We start from the raw sequence: 20,607 nt of genomic DNA, 5'->3' as shown, positions 1-20,607 counted from the left end.
AGTGGAAGGTGATGCACTCTCAGTGATAAATAGTTTTAATGATAGTTTTGATGATTTAAGTTCTTAGCGACATATTATTGATAAAGTCAAGTCTTTAGTTCAGTCTTTTATTTCCTGTAGTGGGCACTTTGTAAAAATGGAAGGTAATGGTATTGCTCACCGTTTAGCAAAGGAAGCCTTAAAACTTAGTCAACCTTTTCTTTGTTTGGAGTCGGGGCCGAAGTGGCTCCATCAGTGTGTCAGTAGGGACTTTCAGTATGAAGTCTAGTTGGGAAGCTGTTTTGCAATCTCTATCCTGGGGTGACTGATTGCTAACGTGCTTTCCACAAATCATTGTACTTAATATTATTAAGCATTTGGTTTTATTGTTTTTTTATTGTTCTAATTAATAACATTTACTATTTTTAATATTTGGTATCTTACTACATTCCTACATTATCCCAATACACTCCTATGTGGTTCTACATTATTCATATAATTCAAGGTATAATCTATGATATGTAAAAAGAATGTATATGAGGTGTGATAGCCTAACCTCTGATTGGGTTTCCAGCCATAAAAAAAAAAAAAAAAAAATTAGATGTTGATTTCAAAAATGTTAAGAATTGCATGTCATCGATTTAGCATTTATTGTTTCATCTTAAATTATTGCAACTCACCATATTCAAGGTTTTCCTTTCAAATATACTATATAATTGAAAAAACAAACATATCCAAAGTTTTCACTTAAAATTTTCATGTTTTTCTTTAAATTTTCATCATTTTTCTCGATTATTTACAAAAATTGATATATCCACAATATTTCTATCGAAATTTTCCTTTTTTGGACCATCGATATTTCCTCAAAATCTGATATTTTGGTCTCAGTCTGAGAATCGAATCCATCAAATTAACGGTCAGACAAAAAAATAAAAATAAAAAACTTTCATTTCAAATAAAAAAATTATTAATCTTGTCTCTACTACTAATCGAAATGTCATCAATCTGAATGAAAATATTAGTGATTATATCTCTAATGATTCTTGAAACATCAGTAAGTTTTCTTCCTGCTTGGATAGTTGGATCATAATATCGTGAATAACATTATTGGTATTCATATCCCTACTATGGATGTTTCTGATGAACTTATTTGCGATCCAACTTCTAATGGGCATTTTTTGCAATTAAATTTGCTACTTGGTTACAATATGAGTCTATTGTTCCTCACTTGAATGTCAAGATCATGAGTGATATTTAAAATTTAATATTCCTCCCAAAGGCAAGATTTTTAATTGGCTCTTATCTAGAGGAAGACTAAAAAGTAGGGAAAGAATCGCTTGTTATACCTCCAATGTAGATGATACTTGTGCTTTTTGTAACTCAGGGGTTGAGGCAAATCACCTCTTCTTATTCTGCCCTTTTGCTCCTTCTGTTTCAAAGTTTTAATCATATTGATTATTAAAAACTTAGTGATAGGATTCTTTCTAAGGTTCAGGAAGGATTCCTTGAAAAATTCTTCTGAAACATGCTTCTCCTTTGCTGGAAATTTTGAGAAGCGAGGAATGACCTTATCTTTAGACAGGTTCCTCCTCTCCCAGATATGGCAGTTCACAAGGCAGCTTCTACTAGGAATAGTTACAAAGACACAATTCTCCGCCTCCCTAAGTGTCTTTCTGTGAACTATGGCACAATTTGTTGGTCCCCCTCCTGATTAGTTTGCAAAGCTGAACTTTGATGGCAGAGGCGGAACGTCATTGGGGCCAGAGATGGCCCGTCCCCCCCCCCCCCCAAGACATATTATAATCTGATGTGGCCATGTATAATTGGTTGGAGTTTATTGGAAAATTGAAAAATAATTATGTTGTGGCCCCTCCACATTCCAAATTACTCTATTTTATATGTCTTGTTAAAGGAAAATACTAATAAATTCCTTGATGTATGAGATTTCAACCTATTAGTTAGTGTTTTCGAGAAGGAAACATGCATGTTGAGGAATCAAATTTAAATGGAAAACATTAATACATGCTTTAATATCTACGCTCCTAATGAAAAGAATAAATATATTTTATGTATTTTTTATAAATAATTATTTATTATTTTTTTTGCCCCTCCAGAAATAATTTTCTAGTTCCGCCACTGTTTGATGGTTATGTCATCAACAATAAGGATGTTGCGGGCTTTATCATTAGGACTGCTCCAATCATAGGGGTTCTATCCCATATTTGAGACCGAAATGCGACTTGGGCTCTCCAACAATCTATTTTAAGGGAGTTGGTCTCAAAAATATAGGACTTAGTCTCAAACCAAGTCTCAAATTTGTGACTTTTCCATAACCATGAATTTGAACAGTAGCTCGAGGCCACACACGTTTAATTGAATGAATTAACATGGTTTTTAATATAATATTGATAAACATTATACTTATATTATATTCCTACACCCCAAATTAGTTGAATATGAGATCTGGGTGCTGTATGAATAGTGCAAGAAGGAGGTGCTAAAATGACGATAGCAGCCCAAAATGAGACTTCATGGTTGGAGTTACCTTTAGGGATCAGTATGCCTCCCTTATAATTTCTCACAAAGGGGTTTAGGTCATGCTAATGTTCATGTGGCTGAATGCAGTGCTGTTCAAGATGATATTTTCCATGCTCTTCAAAACACTTCGAATTGGTCATTAACTCGATCAACAACTTGTGTGACCCTCCTTGGCGCATCAAACCTCTTATCAGAGATATTCATCATATGGTCAAAGAGTTCGAAGTAAATTCCTTCAAGCGTATTCCTCGTGAAGCTAACTGCGTTGCGAATGCTATCAGAAGCCTAGGCCATGACGCTTTAGACCCAAACATATGGACCAAAAGATTGTCACACTCTGCTCTCTCTACTTTTAATTTTGATCTTTCAATGTAAGTTATATTTGGGGTCTCTGTTTGTAATTTTCTTTTCCTTCTCTAAAAAAAAAAATAATAATAATAAAAAATATAAATAAAAGAGAAAAATTCAGTCACCGTCCCCAAACTATGCTGCCAAAGCAAATTTAATACCCGAACTCTCAAAAGTATCAATGTGATACCCAAAGACATATTTTGACATCAACATGATACTTCCGTCCAAAATTTATGACGGTTCCGTTAAAATGCTGACGTGGCAAGCACGTAGAGACAAAAAAAAAAAGTTAAATGACCAACTTACCCTTTTGTTTTTGTTAATTCATTTTTTTTTCTTTTATCTTTCCATTTCTTCTTCTTCTTCCTCTTCTTCTTCTTCTTCTTCTGGGTTTTGTACTAGCTAAACCACCGAAGCAAGCTCCGCCGCCACATTTCCTTACTTACCTGACAAGGCCACCAGCCACCAACCACCCAGCCCAAAATGAATTCTGATTTGGCCTTGAACGAGAGCTCGGCCCTAACGACAGTTACCGTCCCAACATCAAAATCTCACATTACATGCAGATGCAGCAATTTGACAACTTCTAATCCAATTCAAATTGAGAAAATAAGAACAAACAAGGTCTGAAAACAAGAACAAACAATTCAACTTCTAATCCAAAATTTCAATCTCCCATACCCATATTCCGCTGCCAGAAATATCAAGAGAAGAACCTTGTTTCTTCATCTTACCCATTACCCATAACCAAGCTGTTTGCTCAAAGATTGAGCAGAAGCTCATACCATAAAATACCAAGAACCAATTTTGTTCTTCACTATATCCAGCACCAGAAACTCTAAACCATACCAGTACCAGACAAAGAAGAATTGTGTTTCTTCATTTTTACCCAGAAAATACCAATAATCCATACCAGAAAATATATCTCTAAGAAAATACCAATCCATACCAGAAAATACCCAACTTACTAATCCCAAATTATGTTCTTCCATATACCCAGTACCCATACTATACTTAGGAAGACAATCAAAGTACCTTGATTCCTTTCTCACCATTCCGGCAGTGACCGATTCCAACTTCAGTACCAAGACATCCGAATCGGATCGTGACGGAACAGAAGCTGGCGTTAATCTCCGGCGTCCTTCGACCCAAACCCAGATTTCGATCGCTGACTCAGACCTGTTGAACCCTGACCTTCTCCGCCTCTCGGATCCTCCGCTTGCAACTGTTTCCATTGCCGTGAACCGAACAGCAGCTGGCTCCATTGCTTGGGCAAGCCCGACCTGCATCCATCCAGACGCCGGACGACCTGTCGCTGAGGAGAATCATCGCCAGTGCCATCAGATTTGGCGAACAGAGCTGATCCAAGCAGCAGCTCCACGGATACCCGTCACGCTGCACTTCTCCGATCTGCACTTCTACTTTAGCTTCAGCTGACAGAAGAAAAGAAGAAAGGGACAGGCACGTTGTCAGGTCTAAGTTGAAGATGAAAAGAATACTTCTTTTTTTTTTAAAATATATATATATATATATATATATATTTATATATATATAACAAAATTGGTGTAAAAGTACGACTTTGCCCTTAAAAATCTAGTCACATATATGACACGTAATTTTTTTAACGGAACCGTCACAAATTTTGGACGGAAGTATCACGTTGATGTCAAAATATGTCTTTGGGTATCACATTGATACTTTTGAGAGTTCGGGTATCAAATTGGCCTTAGCAGCATAGTTTGGGGAAGGTGACTTAATTTTTCTCTAAATAAAATAACATTTTATTTATCACCCTAAAATCGGCACCTCACCACTTGAGTGTTACAGGCCGCAATTTTTGAAGAACACAAGCTAAGATGGCTTAACTCATGCCCTAAAGACATACAAGGCATTTCTAAAAGAAGATAAATGTAAACTGTTCAGGAAATTGTTAAGAAATTTTAAATAGAAGTCATTGTTCAAATTTCATCATTGTAATTTTTTTAATATTTTTAAATATATAAAAAATTTATTTGTAGCGGTCCAACCCATAATTATGTCATGCTAGAGCCGTGCAGGGCCCATTACGGGCTCAGGTTGGGCCGGCCCATGGACTAATATACCTCGGCTCAGGCGACTGGTTCTGTGATCAGATGGTTAATTTGAAGCCTTCTCTGGAACTGAGAGACAAATCAATGACTTGCGCAAGAGAATTTTAGTGGAATGAAATACTGCAATTGAAAAATCTCAACGCACAAGATTTATTTTGTTCTAAATCAGGACATTATTTAACTGTGCTATGAGCAAGTCATTCCAAGTATCTGTTATTCCTGGCAAGCACCAGTGCATACAATCATCGTGCTTCTTCCCACCAGCTGCAGATGGATGGGCATCTGCTCTGAACTCACTCAAGTGGGTTATGTCCAAAATAAGGAAACCTGACCCCTCAAGGGCCTTGTAAAGGTGTTGATTCACGAGTCTTGCCTCTACATTTGTTCCATTATTCTTCAATGAGAAGAGTTCCTCAACCTGAACATCAAACCATGACTTTAAATATTTATCTTGATGTTGCATACAAGAAATTGTCTACACAAAGGACATAGGAGGAGTTTGTGCTCAGATGTAAGCATCAAGTAATTAAGCATTCAATCAGTTCATGATAGTGTCATGTGACTCACCTGCTCTGGCAACAAAGGGTTTTGCCGGTTACAAGAACCACCTTGGTTCCAGTCACCTCCTTCAAAATGTCTAGGTGATTGAGTACGAAAGAATTTGATTGCACCAGGTTTCAGTCTCTTCTCCACAAACATTACCTACAAGGAGAACACTCTTAATACATACCACACAATGAAATAGCATGTGTTGGAATCTAGTACTATATGCACAAGAGATTTTAGCCTCACATTTTGATCATATTTTAGAAACATGACCACTAGACACTACACCAAAAACTGCATCACACGACGGTGAAAAAACGTCGTCTGATTTGAAGACTCACCGTCGTCTATCTCGATGTTGTCTGATGAAAAATCAGACGACGGTGAATTCACCGTTGTATGATACAAAGTCAGTCGACGTATATTTCTTAACACCGTTGTCCAAGAACTCGACAGATGCTGGACACACCCATGCGCAGCAGTTCACACAATAGAATTTGCTTTTTTGCCGTTGTGGGTTGAGATTTTCATACAACGGATTTGTAGTTTAACTGTTGTGTTATTTAAAGTAAGACAACTGTGTTCTAGTATTTTCTGTTGTATGAGCTTAAAACTAGACGACGTAACTTATTGAAATCCATTGTGTGATATATATAATTGCGTTGTGTGAATACCCAAATTTTGAATGGATATAAATTAATAGTGAACAATTGGAATACAAATTGAATGCAAACCATCAAATGATCAACATTTGTACCAAAATCATTGTGATACATCAATTCATAAAATATTGAATTTAAGGAACATTGCTAAAGCATTCATACATCTCATAGACTAAAAAGCATTTAAGTTTCCTGGTTAAGTTTTACATGATGAAAGAAAATATAGCTTGCTGCATTGCTTTGTACTCCACGCTCGATCTCCCAAAGACTCTTTACGCAACATTCCACCATTTAGTTCCTGACACAATTAACAAATGCAATGAAAACAAAAGGAATAATGCCTTACTATGTACATAATATACAAGCATTTTAGAATTAAACAATTTATAATATACAAGAAAGAAATAGAGAGTGACGTTCTAGCAGTAATTAAAAGTATGATGCCATAGGTATAAAATGCAAGAGAGCAATCACTTGCAACAGAGAAAAAAGTATGCACTGATCACTTACATACCACACCAAGATAAGAGTACGTTCTGACCTCTTCTTTTGTCCAAGGTATCAATTGTTTGAATGTACTAGTGATTCATCTAGTATAGCAAAAGATATCATTGATCCTATTAATCAAACAGAGGATGTCATTCACCAAGTAAAAACAGAAGGTAATAAACTAATAGGAGTGTCCAAAAAAACATTGTTGACTTTATTTTCTTAATGAATACTAAAGAGCATCAGTGATCTCTTTACCTCAAGATTGTCTGCACTTGACGTTCTTTGCAACACTAAAACCAAATTGAGGCTACATTAGCAGCAGGAATATTGACAATTTCAACCGGCTACTTCGAGTGTCCTCTTCCCTGTGAAAGAGTCTATGAATACCTCCACACGTTCTTTCTCAGCAGCATGGTCAACTTAGAAAATTCACCAAAAATTCATTGCAAATCCAAATGACAAGGAATCAGTTTTCAAACAAGCATTGGGATGTCTAGTTCAATATACAGAAAAACCAGAACTTAAATGATTCAAGTAGAAGTTCAAATCTCAACAGAAAATCAGAGGAACATTTAAAATTCTGGAACTTTTTCAATTACAGACCAAACTTGGAAAATTCACAGAACATTCAATTTATGTCGAAATACGATGAAACTTTCCAGATCTTTTGCTAACTAACAGAAGTAAAACATATCAAAAATTCAGGTCATTTGGAGGTCAATAAGTCAGGAAAAAGAAATACCAAAGAAGGCTGTACTGCAGGACAGTTTCTGCAGATTTCTTTCAAAATACCAGAGTTCTTGGTATCATAATCCTTAAACTGATGGAAGGAAAATGATTATAATTTCACAATGAGACCTATAGTTAACAATACCAGAGTTCTTGGCATCCTCTTGCCTCATCCACTTCTTCTTGGCTCTGGGTTCATTGGGGTGGCTGATACCCTTTAATTGGCAAGGATCACACTCCAAATTAAACTAAAAGTAAATGGTAAATAAAGGAAATTAAGACTCTAAATTTATATGTGCAGAGGAGAAACTTCAACAATTCAGTTGTATTCTTAGTAGTACATCCTGGACTAGGTGGAATTTTCACCAGAAACAAGGAAGACATATACAATACTCTACTTTAAACGCAAGGACCTTCATTTGAACACTACTTACACCGGAAACCATATTGAACCGTTTTCTCTAAAGCTTGTAAATACTATCACATTATGCAAACACTTGCTATCGAAATACAATGACAATAACCAAAATAAGCAACGTACAGATGACATCAAAGTGACCTGTTGATAGTGGTGCTTCTGAACACATCAAGACCTTGGCACAGGTTGGTTCTCATTCCACTGCTCGAACACATGATTGCTATAAAAAACAATCTCTTCTACTGATAACCTGCTTCACCAGAAACACTCCTTGAATTAGAATTAGAATAACCTCTTCAGAGAACAAAATTTCAATAAAATGCAGACAAAATCTTTGAATCTAAAACTAATCCATATGATTTTTCTATGAGTAAAAATAAAATCGGATAGAATAATTACCAAACTTAGTTCTTAACGATTTACCCAATTGAAAGATAAACAAAGACAGATCTATAAGGATTTACAAAAAACACACAGTCTGATCAGAAACGCAACCGACCGAGCAAGTCTCATACAAATTGAAAGCAACATTTACTAAATATAAACCAAAATCAGCAATTCAATAACACAACACAGTTTTGAAAAATCAGGGCCTCTTCTTTGGCACAACTCTTCTTTCCTATCCAAAACAGTCTAATCAGTAACCACCATGAAAACTCATAAGCATGAAAAGCATAAAAGGTGTGATCTTGAAGCTGATCCTAAGAAACCCAACTTGAGAAATCACTAACCCACCACAGAAATTGCATAACAATAAACAAACCCAGCTCCCAATTTCTCTAAAAACATGAAAAGATGAAATCTTTACAAGCAGAATAGCAGAAAAATATGAATTTGAGACTCACCAAGAACTGGGTAATCTGAGAGCTCTCTGAAAATTGAACTCTAATTTCTTAATCTTTGAAGCCCACGACTGCCCCAAAAATGATTGAATGGGAGCTCTCGCTGTCAAGCATCAAGGGAACCAACTGAACAGAGACTTGAAATGAGGAATAATTACTGCTAGTGGCCGGAGAGTTGGAGAGCAAATCGGCGGTGAGGGATCGAATCTCGGAGGAGAGGCAACGTCCCTAATTGATTTAGATCTTTAGGAGAGGCAACGTCAGCAAGGAGAAAAGGAGAGGAGTTACTATGGAATAACTGATTTTGAAAGGGAATAAACCGAAATCAGCAAATTTGTTGGAGATAGGGACCTTACCAGATTGAGAAGCCTTGAATTGATTTAGATCTTTAGACATAGAGAGAGAGAGAGAGAGAGAGAGAGAGAGAGGAGGGTAACGCAAAGCGGAGCTTCAATTATCCATTAGGTAGACGGAGTTGAAGGCAGGTTTGGAGAAGTGAAGAGCCAGCACAAATTCGAACCCCAATTTCCAGTAGAGAGAGCTCTCAAAACACTGTTGAAGCGAGCCCTCTGCCTATCCAGAAACGCCATCGAAACGCCGCTGCCGCTATTGCTCATTGCCATCGTCTTCCCATCTCACCCCATTGGACGGCTTGAGAACCGAGACCATCGTAGTCAGCTCCCTGTAAAGGTGGAGGATTTAGGGATTTAAAGGGTTGAAATTCCACACAACTGGGGAGAGAGGGCCAAGAGAGGTTTCACGAGACAGAGAGCTTTCGCGGAGGACTAAAAGATTCACGAGAGAGATCGAGGTTTCATGAGAGAGAAAGAGAGGCGTTTCGGGGAGGCTATTCGAGAGAGAGGGTTGAGAGTCTTTGTATGTCGTGCTAGGTTTTGTTTTCCTTCTCTCTTTGTGTTTTTTTGCACCATAATGTGGCATGGCAATTAAACCTAGAAAAAAATTGTCAAAGTTACTCACACAATAGAAACCTCACCCAACTGTCGTCTGAGTGTCGCACTAAAAATCAAAATGTGAAATCATGGAGGGAAACATGGCGCCTACAGCATTTTAGCTCAAAATGTTGCCGCCCAGTTTCAAGTTCACACATCAGAAAATCTTAATTCTGTTGTATAATTTCTACAGCTTGCACTAAGCCTATCTAGGGGAAGACATTCAAGCAAGCTTCCTCAAACTTTGGTGCTAAGTTTTTTAATCATACAACGGAAATAGTGAAATCTGTTGTACCTAGTACCCCAAATTTTAGTGTTTCAAGAGGCAACCAAGACTCCAAAGTGGAGGGAAATCTGCCGCTAAATTTTTTAAGACTCAGACGACGGACAATACTTAATTCCGTTGTGCAATGTAGTTCTGATAAAAAAGTTATCACTTTATTGACATTCACACAACAGAACATCACTAATACCGTTGTACAATCGAGTTTACTTAAACACACAACGGATAATTTCTGTTCCGTTGTGTGATTAGTGTTGTGTGATGCAGTTTTTGGTGTAGTGAGAATACTGCCACTTGCTAAAAAACTAAGCTTTCATATTAAAAGTTCCTATACCATGTGTTTCATAACCATATCGAGGCCAACATCAGGATGTACTGGAGGAACCACAGGCTGACCATTTTCAAAGAAAAGCACAGGCGACTTCATAGGGTCAAACTTTGCAGGAGCCCACCACCTGTTCACAAAAAAAAACAAAAGTTCAAATGAGTAGCCAGCAATATTAGTGTGGCGCAAGTAAAAGATCCTAATGTGTTGCATTTTCCATTTAAAACACAGTTTTTCCTATTCAAAATAGCATCTGTATAGGCTTTTGAAGACATATGCTGGTTTTTACCCCTGGTACACTTGTGGGAAAACCAACAAGCTCCAAGGAGATCACAAATTGCTTTATGTTTTTCAACATATTATATGCTTTTCTGCATCAAAAATATTCTCACTCGCAGATGATATTAAGAAATTGTATCATGATTGTCAATAATAAGCTATTTATCACGAGATACATAGAATAGCCACAGGTGATCTGAGTTCAGCTGGCAAAACTCTTCACTAAAGCGAAATGCAGGCTGTCTGCCGTATACTTCTAATTCTCTTCCATTGAGCTTCAGGCAACATACAAGATGATGAGTAGCGTTAAAATTCTTGAATTGATGAATATCAAGCTCATCAACCTGATGGTGCTCATGGAGTACAAAAACAACACACACAGCAAATCCCATAAACCTACTGCTATCCCAATCTGGAGGCAGCTCCGCACTTAATGAACACCCAACAGTTAGATGGCTGAACCACTCAGGAATATTACTTCCAGGAATTACAATTTGAAAAGTTTCCCTCTTATCAGAGATTCCCTGTGCAAGAAGAGATAGGTTGTTAGTTGATTAATGTCTGTAAGTATATGAGCAGAAAAGCACACGCTTGGAGTGGGAGTACCTGATACATGAATGTCTTCAGCATTTCAAATGCTATGTTATTGCATCCTTGATTGCCATTTATATTGACGCAATTGATGAAATTAAAATATGATTAGTTTAATCTGTTCAAGTTTGATGCATCAAACAAGTATTTCAGTGAAGTACAACCATCTGCCCTTAAATCTTGGCTACTATTTGATGGAAGGTCTGACAACTCTTGAAGTCTCTTGCAATTCTCCAAGTTAAATTTCTCAAGCTTAGAAAGCAATCCAATGCCCGAAGGAAGACGAACAAAATTGTTTCCACTTAGATTCAAGGTCACCAAAGAGGGAAAGTAACCAAATTCATTGGCAAATGCTCCTTCACCAAGATTGAAATTACTCACGTTCAGATATGTCAAATTACACAGATCCAATAGAGGCAAGTGGGAACTCATTGGCTCTGTATTCACTTTTTGCACCTTACACAGACCCGATACAGGCAAGTGGAAACTCATTGGCTCTGTATTCACTTTTCGCACCTTACCAGAAGGCAAGAACTTACGTAAAGATCCCAAAACTACTTTGCATCCATGAAAGATTGAACCTCTCACATACTTTATGAGATCAGGGGTAGATGACATTTCCATTGCAGATCCACTATTCATATCATTTCCCTCATAACAGTCCATCTCCCCCACGCTTTCCTGTTTGCCAAGTTTCTTGCACCCAGAAGGATTAAGATTTTCAAAAACTTCAAATTATTAATGGTGCTTGGAAGACAAACAAGATTTGTGCAGTTACTTAGATTCAATGACACAAGGCCACTCAGGCGTCCAATTGAAACAGGCAGTTCCTCAATGGCAGTCTCATCGAGATAAAGCACAGGCAGACGCTCCATATTTCCATCAAACTCGGGAATCTTTTTAATTTTTGAGCAGTTAGACAGAATTAATGTTTCAAGATATTCCATTTCAATTCTACCTAGCAGATTCTTAAGACTTCTGCAGTCTTTAAGATTCAGGACAATAAGCTTTTTGAGAAATCCAAGGGATTGATGGATTCTTACCAAACTCTTACATCCTTCAAGATCTAAACTCTCAAGATTCTGAACTCCTGCGAGGTCTGGGGTCTCCACAATGTTTTGAGAATGGCAGAGTTTGATGAACTTCAACTTGTCAAAATTCTGCACATACATTTATAAAATCAAAAGAGTGAGCCACCAAAACAAACAATTTTCTTTATACAAATAAACAAATAGTAGACTATTCACTAACAGCCATACCTTTGTTCCCTTCCAAAGATGTCTAATATTGCTGTGACACAAGTTAAGTTCAATAAGTTCGTCTGGTTTGAATTTTCGTGGGAGTGATCCTAAGGGACACCCAGGCCATTCCAGGAGTCTCAAGGAATTAGAAAGACAAGTGAGGCCTTTGGGAAGGACCACATTATGAATATGGAGAAGACTAACTTAAGACAAATTTGAGAAGGCTTTTGGATTCCAATGAGCCACTTCTAATTTAGGCAACTCCATTACCATGCCTTGGATTGCTTTTGTTCCCTAATTAATAAAAACAAGAATATCATGTGAGGTCTACAATGCAAAAATACTGCTGGACCAAAATAGATTATTGAATAAACCAAACATGCGTATAGTAAACTACTTGTCTCTCTTTTTTTTTTTTTTCTTCTACATAATCAAGCTATTACCTCATTTTTCTTCAACACATTATGGATGTCTTATTTATGAATAAGTACCTGTGGTTCATAGATTCCGAAGTTAATTGTTGTTAAACCTGAAGAAGCTTCCATGGCTGCAAATTTGATTGTCTGCAGATCCCACAGAGAGAGAGAGAGAGAGAGAGAGTATGAATTAACCTGGGAATATTAAGCGGAGACTGCTGTTTGACCCGTAAACCAGTTGGCTTGCAAACTGTCTCTTTTGAGCGTGTGTGCGCAGGCGTGCCAGCACCGTGGGGTGCAGTCGTCGGGGTAGTCCCTTGACCTGACTTCTATTTCAAGCGCTGTGGACGAGGAGAGCACCAACCTCGTCACAGGGTTCTTCTCTAGCCTTCCGGAAAAGGACTTTTTGCCTTACACGGGTAAGGGCTTTGGCTGTGGTCTCTTGCGTTCACAGAATCGATACTTAGTGTTGTAGACTAAGCAGAGCAATCATTGGGAAGTTGGGAGAAGCACGGGTTTTTGCTAAAGCGTGACTTTAGCTTCGCTGGGTTGCGAAGGCGTTACCCTTACTTCGCTGGTAGTATCGGTGGCAGTAGCACTAGCAGTCGGCTCGCGAGGAGACTAGGACTGGGAGTACGGTCGCCGGGTTTCAACGAGGTTAAAGGTTTGCTCCGGGGAGACTTTGTAATCGCTGGGATTGATTGAATTGAGAGAGGTCCGTTTTTGTCCTTGAAACCTGGTATTTATACCTAGGGTTCCGACCGTTGCTTGCCACAGAAGGACTCTTGATTGAAGTTTCCTATCTGATCCCTGCTATTGAATCTCATAAGGACTTGTTTCCCTCATGGACCACGGAATAGGCCGGTCTGTAGTTCAAACCCATGTAGTCTCATTTTTGGGCCGCAGGTATCGGCCCGCTATGCTAAATCCACTAAAGGATTTTGCCAAAATTACTTTTGGGCTCAAACATTGCCCCCAGGCCCCGAAATCAGGCCTGCGAAGAAGGTAATTGATTGAAGGGACTAAAACGATGCGCTGGTTACTTGAAATGATATCATTAATGAGGGTTGCGTCCTTTCGCTTGCGAAAACAGCTTTCTGTCGTATCGTTTCCCTCACAAAATCTTTATTTAAATTTGTGGCCACTTCAGACCCGTCACATCGGAAACTTTTCCAATCTCATAAACCCAGAACCCCTTACGGCCCTTACCTTCCTTGAGAACAAACCCAGAAATGGCTCCCCCAAAGAAAATAATCATCGACCAAGAAGACGAACTGACCGAGCAGGTCGCCCATTCTTGGGGAACCGGTATCGGCGCTCGTATCCTTCTCCATACCCACGTCCAGAGATCCCTACTCCTTCAACTTCCAAACAATCATGCCGGACTGGGCCTAACTCCTCTAGATTCTATCCCAGACGATGCCATAGCCTTCTACGGCCTGCCCATCCGTCGACCCATCCCCGTCCTCAAGAGGACTCGAGGGGATTTCAGTAGCTGGGGTGTCCAGAACCACCGGGCCAAAATAGGGTACTGGCCGTCCTCAATCAGTCAAACGGAACTATCCTGGTATCGCGAAGCGCGAGCGCGAGATCTGGCTCGCTGGAACGCCGCAGGTATCACCCATACCATCGATCTCTGTTTTTGTCTTCCACGCGGTGGCAATCGTTCACCGCTCGCCGCTTTCCTCTGTTTCTGGAACACCGCCACAAACACTTTTGATTTTCGATTTGGCCAAATGAGTATCACACTGTTGGATATTCTCACCATCACAGGCTTACCCATTGACGGCGAGCCCTATTTACATGGTCAATTCGATTCTGTCAACTTTACTTCCACCATGACCCAAACCGGTCGCAGCGCTCATAGTGGTTCTTACCCACGGTGGTTGTCTTATTATCACGGCGAGCGGAATGCGACTGGTGGGATTGCATTCTTAGAATACTGGCTCTGCAAATTCATTTTCTGCACTTCTTTCGGTAAGCCCACCGACACTTGGACTCTTCTAGCGACGGCCCTCTACAACGGCCACCGTATTGGGCTGGGACAACCAGTTTTAGGTGCCCTTTATCGCACCCTGTACCAGGCCACCATGCACCCTTCTGAGACAAACATCTCTGGCCCTTTCTGGATCCTCGACTTTTGGATTCAAACTTACTTCCCATACTTCTGTCGCAATGACATCCCGCTGCTTCCACCAGCCGACCAACTCCTGGGTTGATGGCTTAGTCGCGAGGAAAAGTACTCATCTCCTCCTTACTCAGAATGCTTTACATATCTGTATCTCCTGCACGAGATGCCCTACTGTGACTTGGTGCTAGGTAGAAGATTTCCAGACCTGCTTGAGAACAGATTCCTCCCTGGTGACCCTCGCTACAGTGATCGCGCGCGCTTGGCCTTCCGCCGCGCGATTTCCTGTTCAGACATCAGGATTGCTGCTGACGAACTCAGCTATGAGCTTTATGCTCCTAACCACTTTGCCCGTCAGTTCGGTCTTGCCCAATTGGTGCCGCTTCCTCTGTACGATGCCTGGAACTACAATACATCTTGGCGCAGATTTAGGCCCCTTTCTGGGCCTCCGCCAGCGCAAAGCACGCTCGCGCTGGTCGATCTCCCTGAGTGGGTTAAGGACATCAGTTCCGTGGACGGGACCGAAGAAGGATATGAGGAATGGTGGGCAGAAGTTTCTGTCAATTGCTGGGGACAACGGTATGATGAACTCTTCGCGACCATTTTTGAGGAGCTGAGACAACCCTACGCTGTTGTCCTTGAGCTACTTGATCGCTTTCGTGAAGACACTGAACAAACTTCCCCCTCTCCTGAACCGGCTCAGCGGCTCGCGCGAGCCCCACGCCAACCCTAGGCTGGTATAGTGATTCGCAAGCACCCCCAAGTAAGTATCTAAGCTTATATTTTTCTTCACTCTTTCACTCTTCCCTGTCTAACCTATCTTCACTGTACCAGGGATGACAAGACCCGACCCAGATTTCACCCTGAAATCCGAGGTGGCCCTGCGGGGCCCACCTTAGAAGAAATTCTTCCAAAAATTTGGCAGAACTTCCCCTAAAATGGACTACCCAAAACCTGTAGAAAGGAAATTTACACTTCTAAGTCATTCATCCTTATTCTCCTGGAGCCACCCTGCTCCCCAAATCACAACATCGTCAAATTCACATAACACAAAACACAACTTGAATAACATTAATCCCACAGGTAACCAGAGCAATTCTAATAGAAAGGTAAATAAGGGAAAACCTAATTCAAAGGCAAACGCGGAAGCTGTGCAATTGACTATGCCTCAACTCCATGTACGGCCGACCTCAACTAATTTTGCCTGCAAACTGGGCATTTGAAACCGAAGGGCCCAGGGGAAAGTACATAAAAACGTTAGCGTGAGTGGACAAAAATAAACAATTTTAAACCAAATAGATTTTATACTTTCCCACATTTATTTCTTTTTTTAAAAAAAAATTCCCGATGCATGCAAGGATTAACGAAAATAAAACAAGAGGAGTTCCACTCATGAAAACCGACTAGCCCCGCTAGTCACATACGATTTAAAAGAAAAAGTTGGAACTCTGATACTCAAGGAAAAATAAGACCAGCCCCGCTGGTTAAACGAAAATCGAGCTAGCCCCGCTAGCTTAAGTAGTAAAGTGAGTAGGGGAAAGCGATAGCCATACGAGTGAGCCTCCCAGGCTCAGGTGATAGCCTCCCAGGCTAAAATACTCCCATTAATCCCGTAATATACCCTTACGCCACTAAGTGTAGCGACAGGATACCGGGCTACAGAATTACTGTCATAGAGACAGTAACCTGCGCCACAAAGGCGGAGGGCTACGGTGATCCCATCACCGCGCCACAAAGGCGGAAAATCAATGTTAGCAATGATAAGTCACCCAAAGTATGGCAAAAGAAACCCGAAAACCAAGTAAATCCATAAGTACATAAAGCTTCCCCATCTCTCGTAAATGAATTTCCAACGACGTTTCTCACACGCCAAGATAATCTCAAGTTCAAAATAAATAGGAGATAAATAAATATAAAGATTTACTCCATCGAAATCTCATTTCGAAAATCTCATAAAAATCTCAAATCGCCGAATATAAATATGATATAAATAGTACAAATTCGGAAATCACATCGGAAATAAATAAATAAAAGAAAATAAGCATAATCCAATGACGTGACCCCGCACGCCATAAAACCTTCAAATAATCAAATATCCAAAACCATTCCTGAAATTAACCATATGCTCGGGAAATTAATACAATAAACAAATTATAACCTCGGAACTAATTAAATAAAAGCATGCATCATTCTTTGAAAAATAAAAGTCCACTCACAGTACTATTCCGACGATCACGTATACGAGTTCCTTCATCGAGCCAGAGCTCGGTACGTCGCCCTGTACACGATTATATTCCGTAAGCGATAATTCGACAATTTAATACGAATCCATAATCAAACCCTCACCAAACAACTCTCCACTTGTTCTCGGATTCAACCCAAATTTTACCTCTAATACTAATTCATTATCTTAAAGGTTCCAAGTCAGAACCGAGAGATATCCGATGGTCGGATTCTCGTAATTCGATAATCGAAACTCTAAACTTCAAAATTCATAATTAATTCCAAGTTTCTTGATTACACTCATTTATATGCGTGTAATTATATCTAAAACACTATAAATAAGCTAATTCTCAAGTCAATTATAATGTAATTAATCCATTTTTTATTATTTTGTAGAAAATAAGAGGAATTGAAGAATCAAGGAAAAATGGTGGAAAATTGAAGCAAATTGAAGTTTCCAACAAAATGACGAAATAGTCAATGCGGATCAACCGTGGTCAACGCCATCAAGGAAGCGGAATCCAATTACCTCTGGTAGTATTTGCGAAAATGCATTGAGAAGAGAGAAGAATGAAGAAGAGAAGAGAAGAAAAGAAAAGAAAAGAAAGAAAGGAAAAAAAAAAAAAAGAATGAAGAAGAGAAGAAAAGAAAAGAAAAGAAAGAAAGGAAAAAAAAAAAGACTTTGATGACGTCAGCATCAGTATCATGACGTCTCCATCAGAAACACATTTGCACGCCCATCCTCTTTTTTCTTTTTTTTCTTTTTTTTATTTTTCCTCTCTTCCTATTATGTGTTGCCACGTGGCACACATCCTCTCTCTCTTCCTATACAGCCACACATATTTGCACTGCAATGATCCCATTCTTCCTAGAGGCCGACCACCCCCTTTTTTATTTTTTATTTTTTTTTATTCCTCCTCTTCAACTTTAAAACCCAGTAGACCATCTCTAAGACCGGATCCATCTTCTCTCTTCTCTGCCTCACACACCACCAGACCCATCTCATCCCTTCTTCTCTCTTCTCCTCCAACAGACCACACCACCATTTTCCTCCTCCTCATATTTTCACTACCACCTCACCAAGATCCATTTTCCTCCTCACTAAGATTTATTTTCCTCCTCACCAAGATCCACCATCACCTCAACAAGATTCACCTCACCAAAATTCCATCAAATCCTCATCAATTTGTCAAGGGATTTCAAGAGGCATCAAGATTTGAGATTGGGTATAGTGGGAAGCCATCAATCAAGGCTTGTCATAATTGCTCCATAGCAATTTGTGACTTGTTCTCGTTACTTCTCACTCTTCTTCACCTTTACCTATTTAATTGATGAATATTGTTGTTGATTTGTGGATGGGTTGTGAGTAATCTATTTAGGAAGCTAGGGTTTGAGCCCTAGCATGAATTTAATGTAATAAATATGTTTTGATTTAATGGTTTTCAATTTCATGTTTGGCATATGTTCTATTCTATAATATTTGGCTTAGATGCATGCTTAGGAGCTTGATTAACTCTTGAATGTGTAGATGAGCATGTCTAGAACAAGTTAGGAGACCCAATCACTTCTCTAATTTATGGCTAGGACACTTATTTAGAACATGGTTAGTTACAATACCAATTTCGATTGCCGTATTGGCTAGCTTGGGAACCTTGATTCTAGGACTCTTCGCCTTTTGGTGCAACTAGAGGCCCTAACAAGGCTCTAGATTGTCCCAATTGAGTTTCTACGACCCTTGATCCGGAGTAGGAATACCCTTTAAGGAATCTATTGACCCATGAACCTTGAAAAGCCTTGGGTACGGTTCTTGATGCCACTATGAATTGAGTGACCATTGTCGGAATATATTTATGCATTAGATTTGGCTAGGAGGATACTCTAGTGACCTAATTTCCATATCTTGATTAGTTTCTATTATCTTTATTTTTAATTTTAATTATCAATTGTCATTTTTATTTTCTTCGCAATTAAAAAAAAAAATCAAATTTCACAAACCACTTTCATTGTCCATACCATTTGGTTGTGAGCTTCCGCATTTATTTGTGGTTCTCTTGACCCATTTTAGGCTTGGTTGTTCCTAGCCGGGCATGTAAATAGCTTGGTGCTATTTTTAGGTTTTGTTTGTTAAATTGTTGGTGACTTAGTAATCGGCATAACCAAGGATTGTAGTTAGCTTTTCAATCCCCGTGGTACGATAATTTCGGGTCCAAATATTTCCCACTTCTTTGATGACCGTGCCCTTATTGCGCGTAAGTTGCATTTAAGCACACAAATCATTTCTCCAAAAATTACTAAACTTCACAAACAAGCTCTACACAATTTATAGGATTTAATGGGCTAAAAACCGGAATTAAAACACTGCCCTACACGCCTCCACGCGCCACCAACAGTGGCAGCGCGTGGGCCCCACGCGCCACCGGCAACCTCCTCCGATGACCACCAAAATTTGGCAGCACCATCTACTCAACAAACCCAACCTCTTTCTCAACTACAACAAGTCCCAATTTTACCTGGAAGAGCTCCAATTTGGCAGTTGAACACAAGCCCAGAAAACCCAAGAACCCTATAATCGGGTTCTCCTTGATTCTCCTTCTACACTGCAAATCGTGGCTCAAGGCTAGGGGCAAAACGATCCTTGGCAAAAACCGCGCCTTCGACAGTGGTTTGGTGGCCGGAAATGGCCGAAATCGCCGGAAATTGCCGGAAAACGTCAACTGCTACAGTAAACTTCCAAGCTTCAAATCGTGCTTCTCCGGCCAAATCGTGACAACCCACGACCACCGGCAAGTAGAGAAGGAGGAGGCGAGTCGACAGCCACCAGGGTCTCACCGATTGATGGCCGGACGACGGCAAATCGAAGGAGAAAGGGAAGAGGGCTGACGCGGGGAGAAAGAGGAAAGAGAGAGAAAATCTTGGGGGGGGGGGGGGTAGGTTTCCGAAAATGGAAACCTACCACAGTAACTTTCCATATATATAGAAAGTTACCATGAACAGTAACCGTGAACAGTAACTTTAATCTTTCGCTTATAACTTTCGTATATGAACTCCGATTTTTACGTACCACATATCCACGCGCTCGGTTTAACGTCCCCTACAACTTTCATGAAGAACATTTTCTCAAATTATGACCTGAATAAAAAGTCAACTTTTAGGGTCACTAAAAGCACTAAACGACAGTAAAAGTGGAAGTAAAGGCTGTTTACCGTCCAAATGACTAGTAAACCGGTAACTTCAGGTTCGGGATGTTATAAGGGAAACGTGCCACCTTCTGGCGGTCGCGCGGTCAGTGCTTCCCTAGCCACTGGTCAGTCTGGGAAGCAAAAAGCAATAGTGATGCAGCCTGAGGTTGAAGACTCCTCTTCTGGTGATGAGGACCTGCAAACGGTAACAACTTTCTTACCTCCAAGGATAAACCCAACAATGCTATTTTTCCAAATTACATCTAATCCTCTGACCCCAACAGATCACTGCTATCTTGGCCCGTAAACGGAGCCGCTCAGACCCTCGAACTGATCCATAGGCGG

General features: G+C 39.8%; 1 protein-coding gene and 1 long non-coding RNA gene across 2 annotated transcripts in view; both read right to left on the bottom strand.

Moving 5' to 3' along the window:
• Nucleotides 1-5,088: 5,088 nt before the first annotated feature.
• Nucleotides 5,089-20,607, bottom strand: part of LOC112169924 (protein trichome birefringence-like 13) — a 47,174-nt gene continuing 31,655 nt past the window's right edge. Inside the window, exons 5-7 of the mRNA XM_024307030.2 lie at nucleotides 10,215-10,335; nucleotides 5,526-5,660; nucleotides 5,089-5,376 (exon numbers count right to left, since the gene is read on the bottom strand). Coding sequence (XP_024162798.1) covers nucleotides 5,119-5,376; nucleotides 5,526-5,660; nucleotides 10,215-10,335 — 514 coding nt within the window. The 3' untranslated portion in view covers nucleotides 5,089-5,118. The remainder of the gene's footprint in view (nucleotides 5,377-5,525; nucleotides 5,661-10,214; nucleotides 10,336-20,607) is intronic.
• On the bottom strand, nucleotides 6,220-9,526 carry LOC112169928. Its single transcript, XR_002924960.2, has 6 exons — nucleotides 9,004-9,526; nucleotides 8,651-8,890; nucleotides 7,533-8,055; nucleotides 6,914-7,023; nucleotides 6,677-6,783; nucleotides 6,220-6,464 (listed from the first exon to the last, which is right to left on the bottom strand). It is a non-coding gene; the product is annotated as an uncharacterized LOC112169928 (long non-coding RNA).

This window comes from Rosa chinensis, chromosome 6 (assembly GCF_002994745.2).
Source record: "Rosa chinensis cultivar Old Blush chromosome 6, RchiOBHm-V2, whole genome shotgun sequence".
NCBI lineage: Eukaryota > Viridiplantae > Streptophyta > Magnoliopsida > Rosales > Rosaceae > Rosa > Rosa chinensis.
Note: the sequence above shows the minus strand (reverse complement) of the source record. Positions and strands in the feature narration are given on the sequence as shown.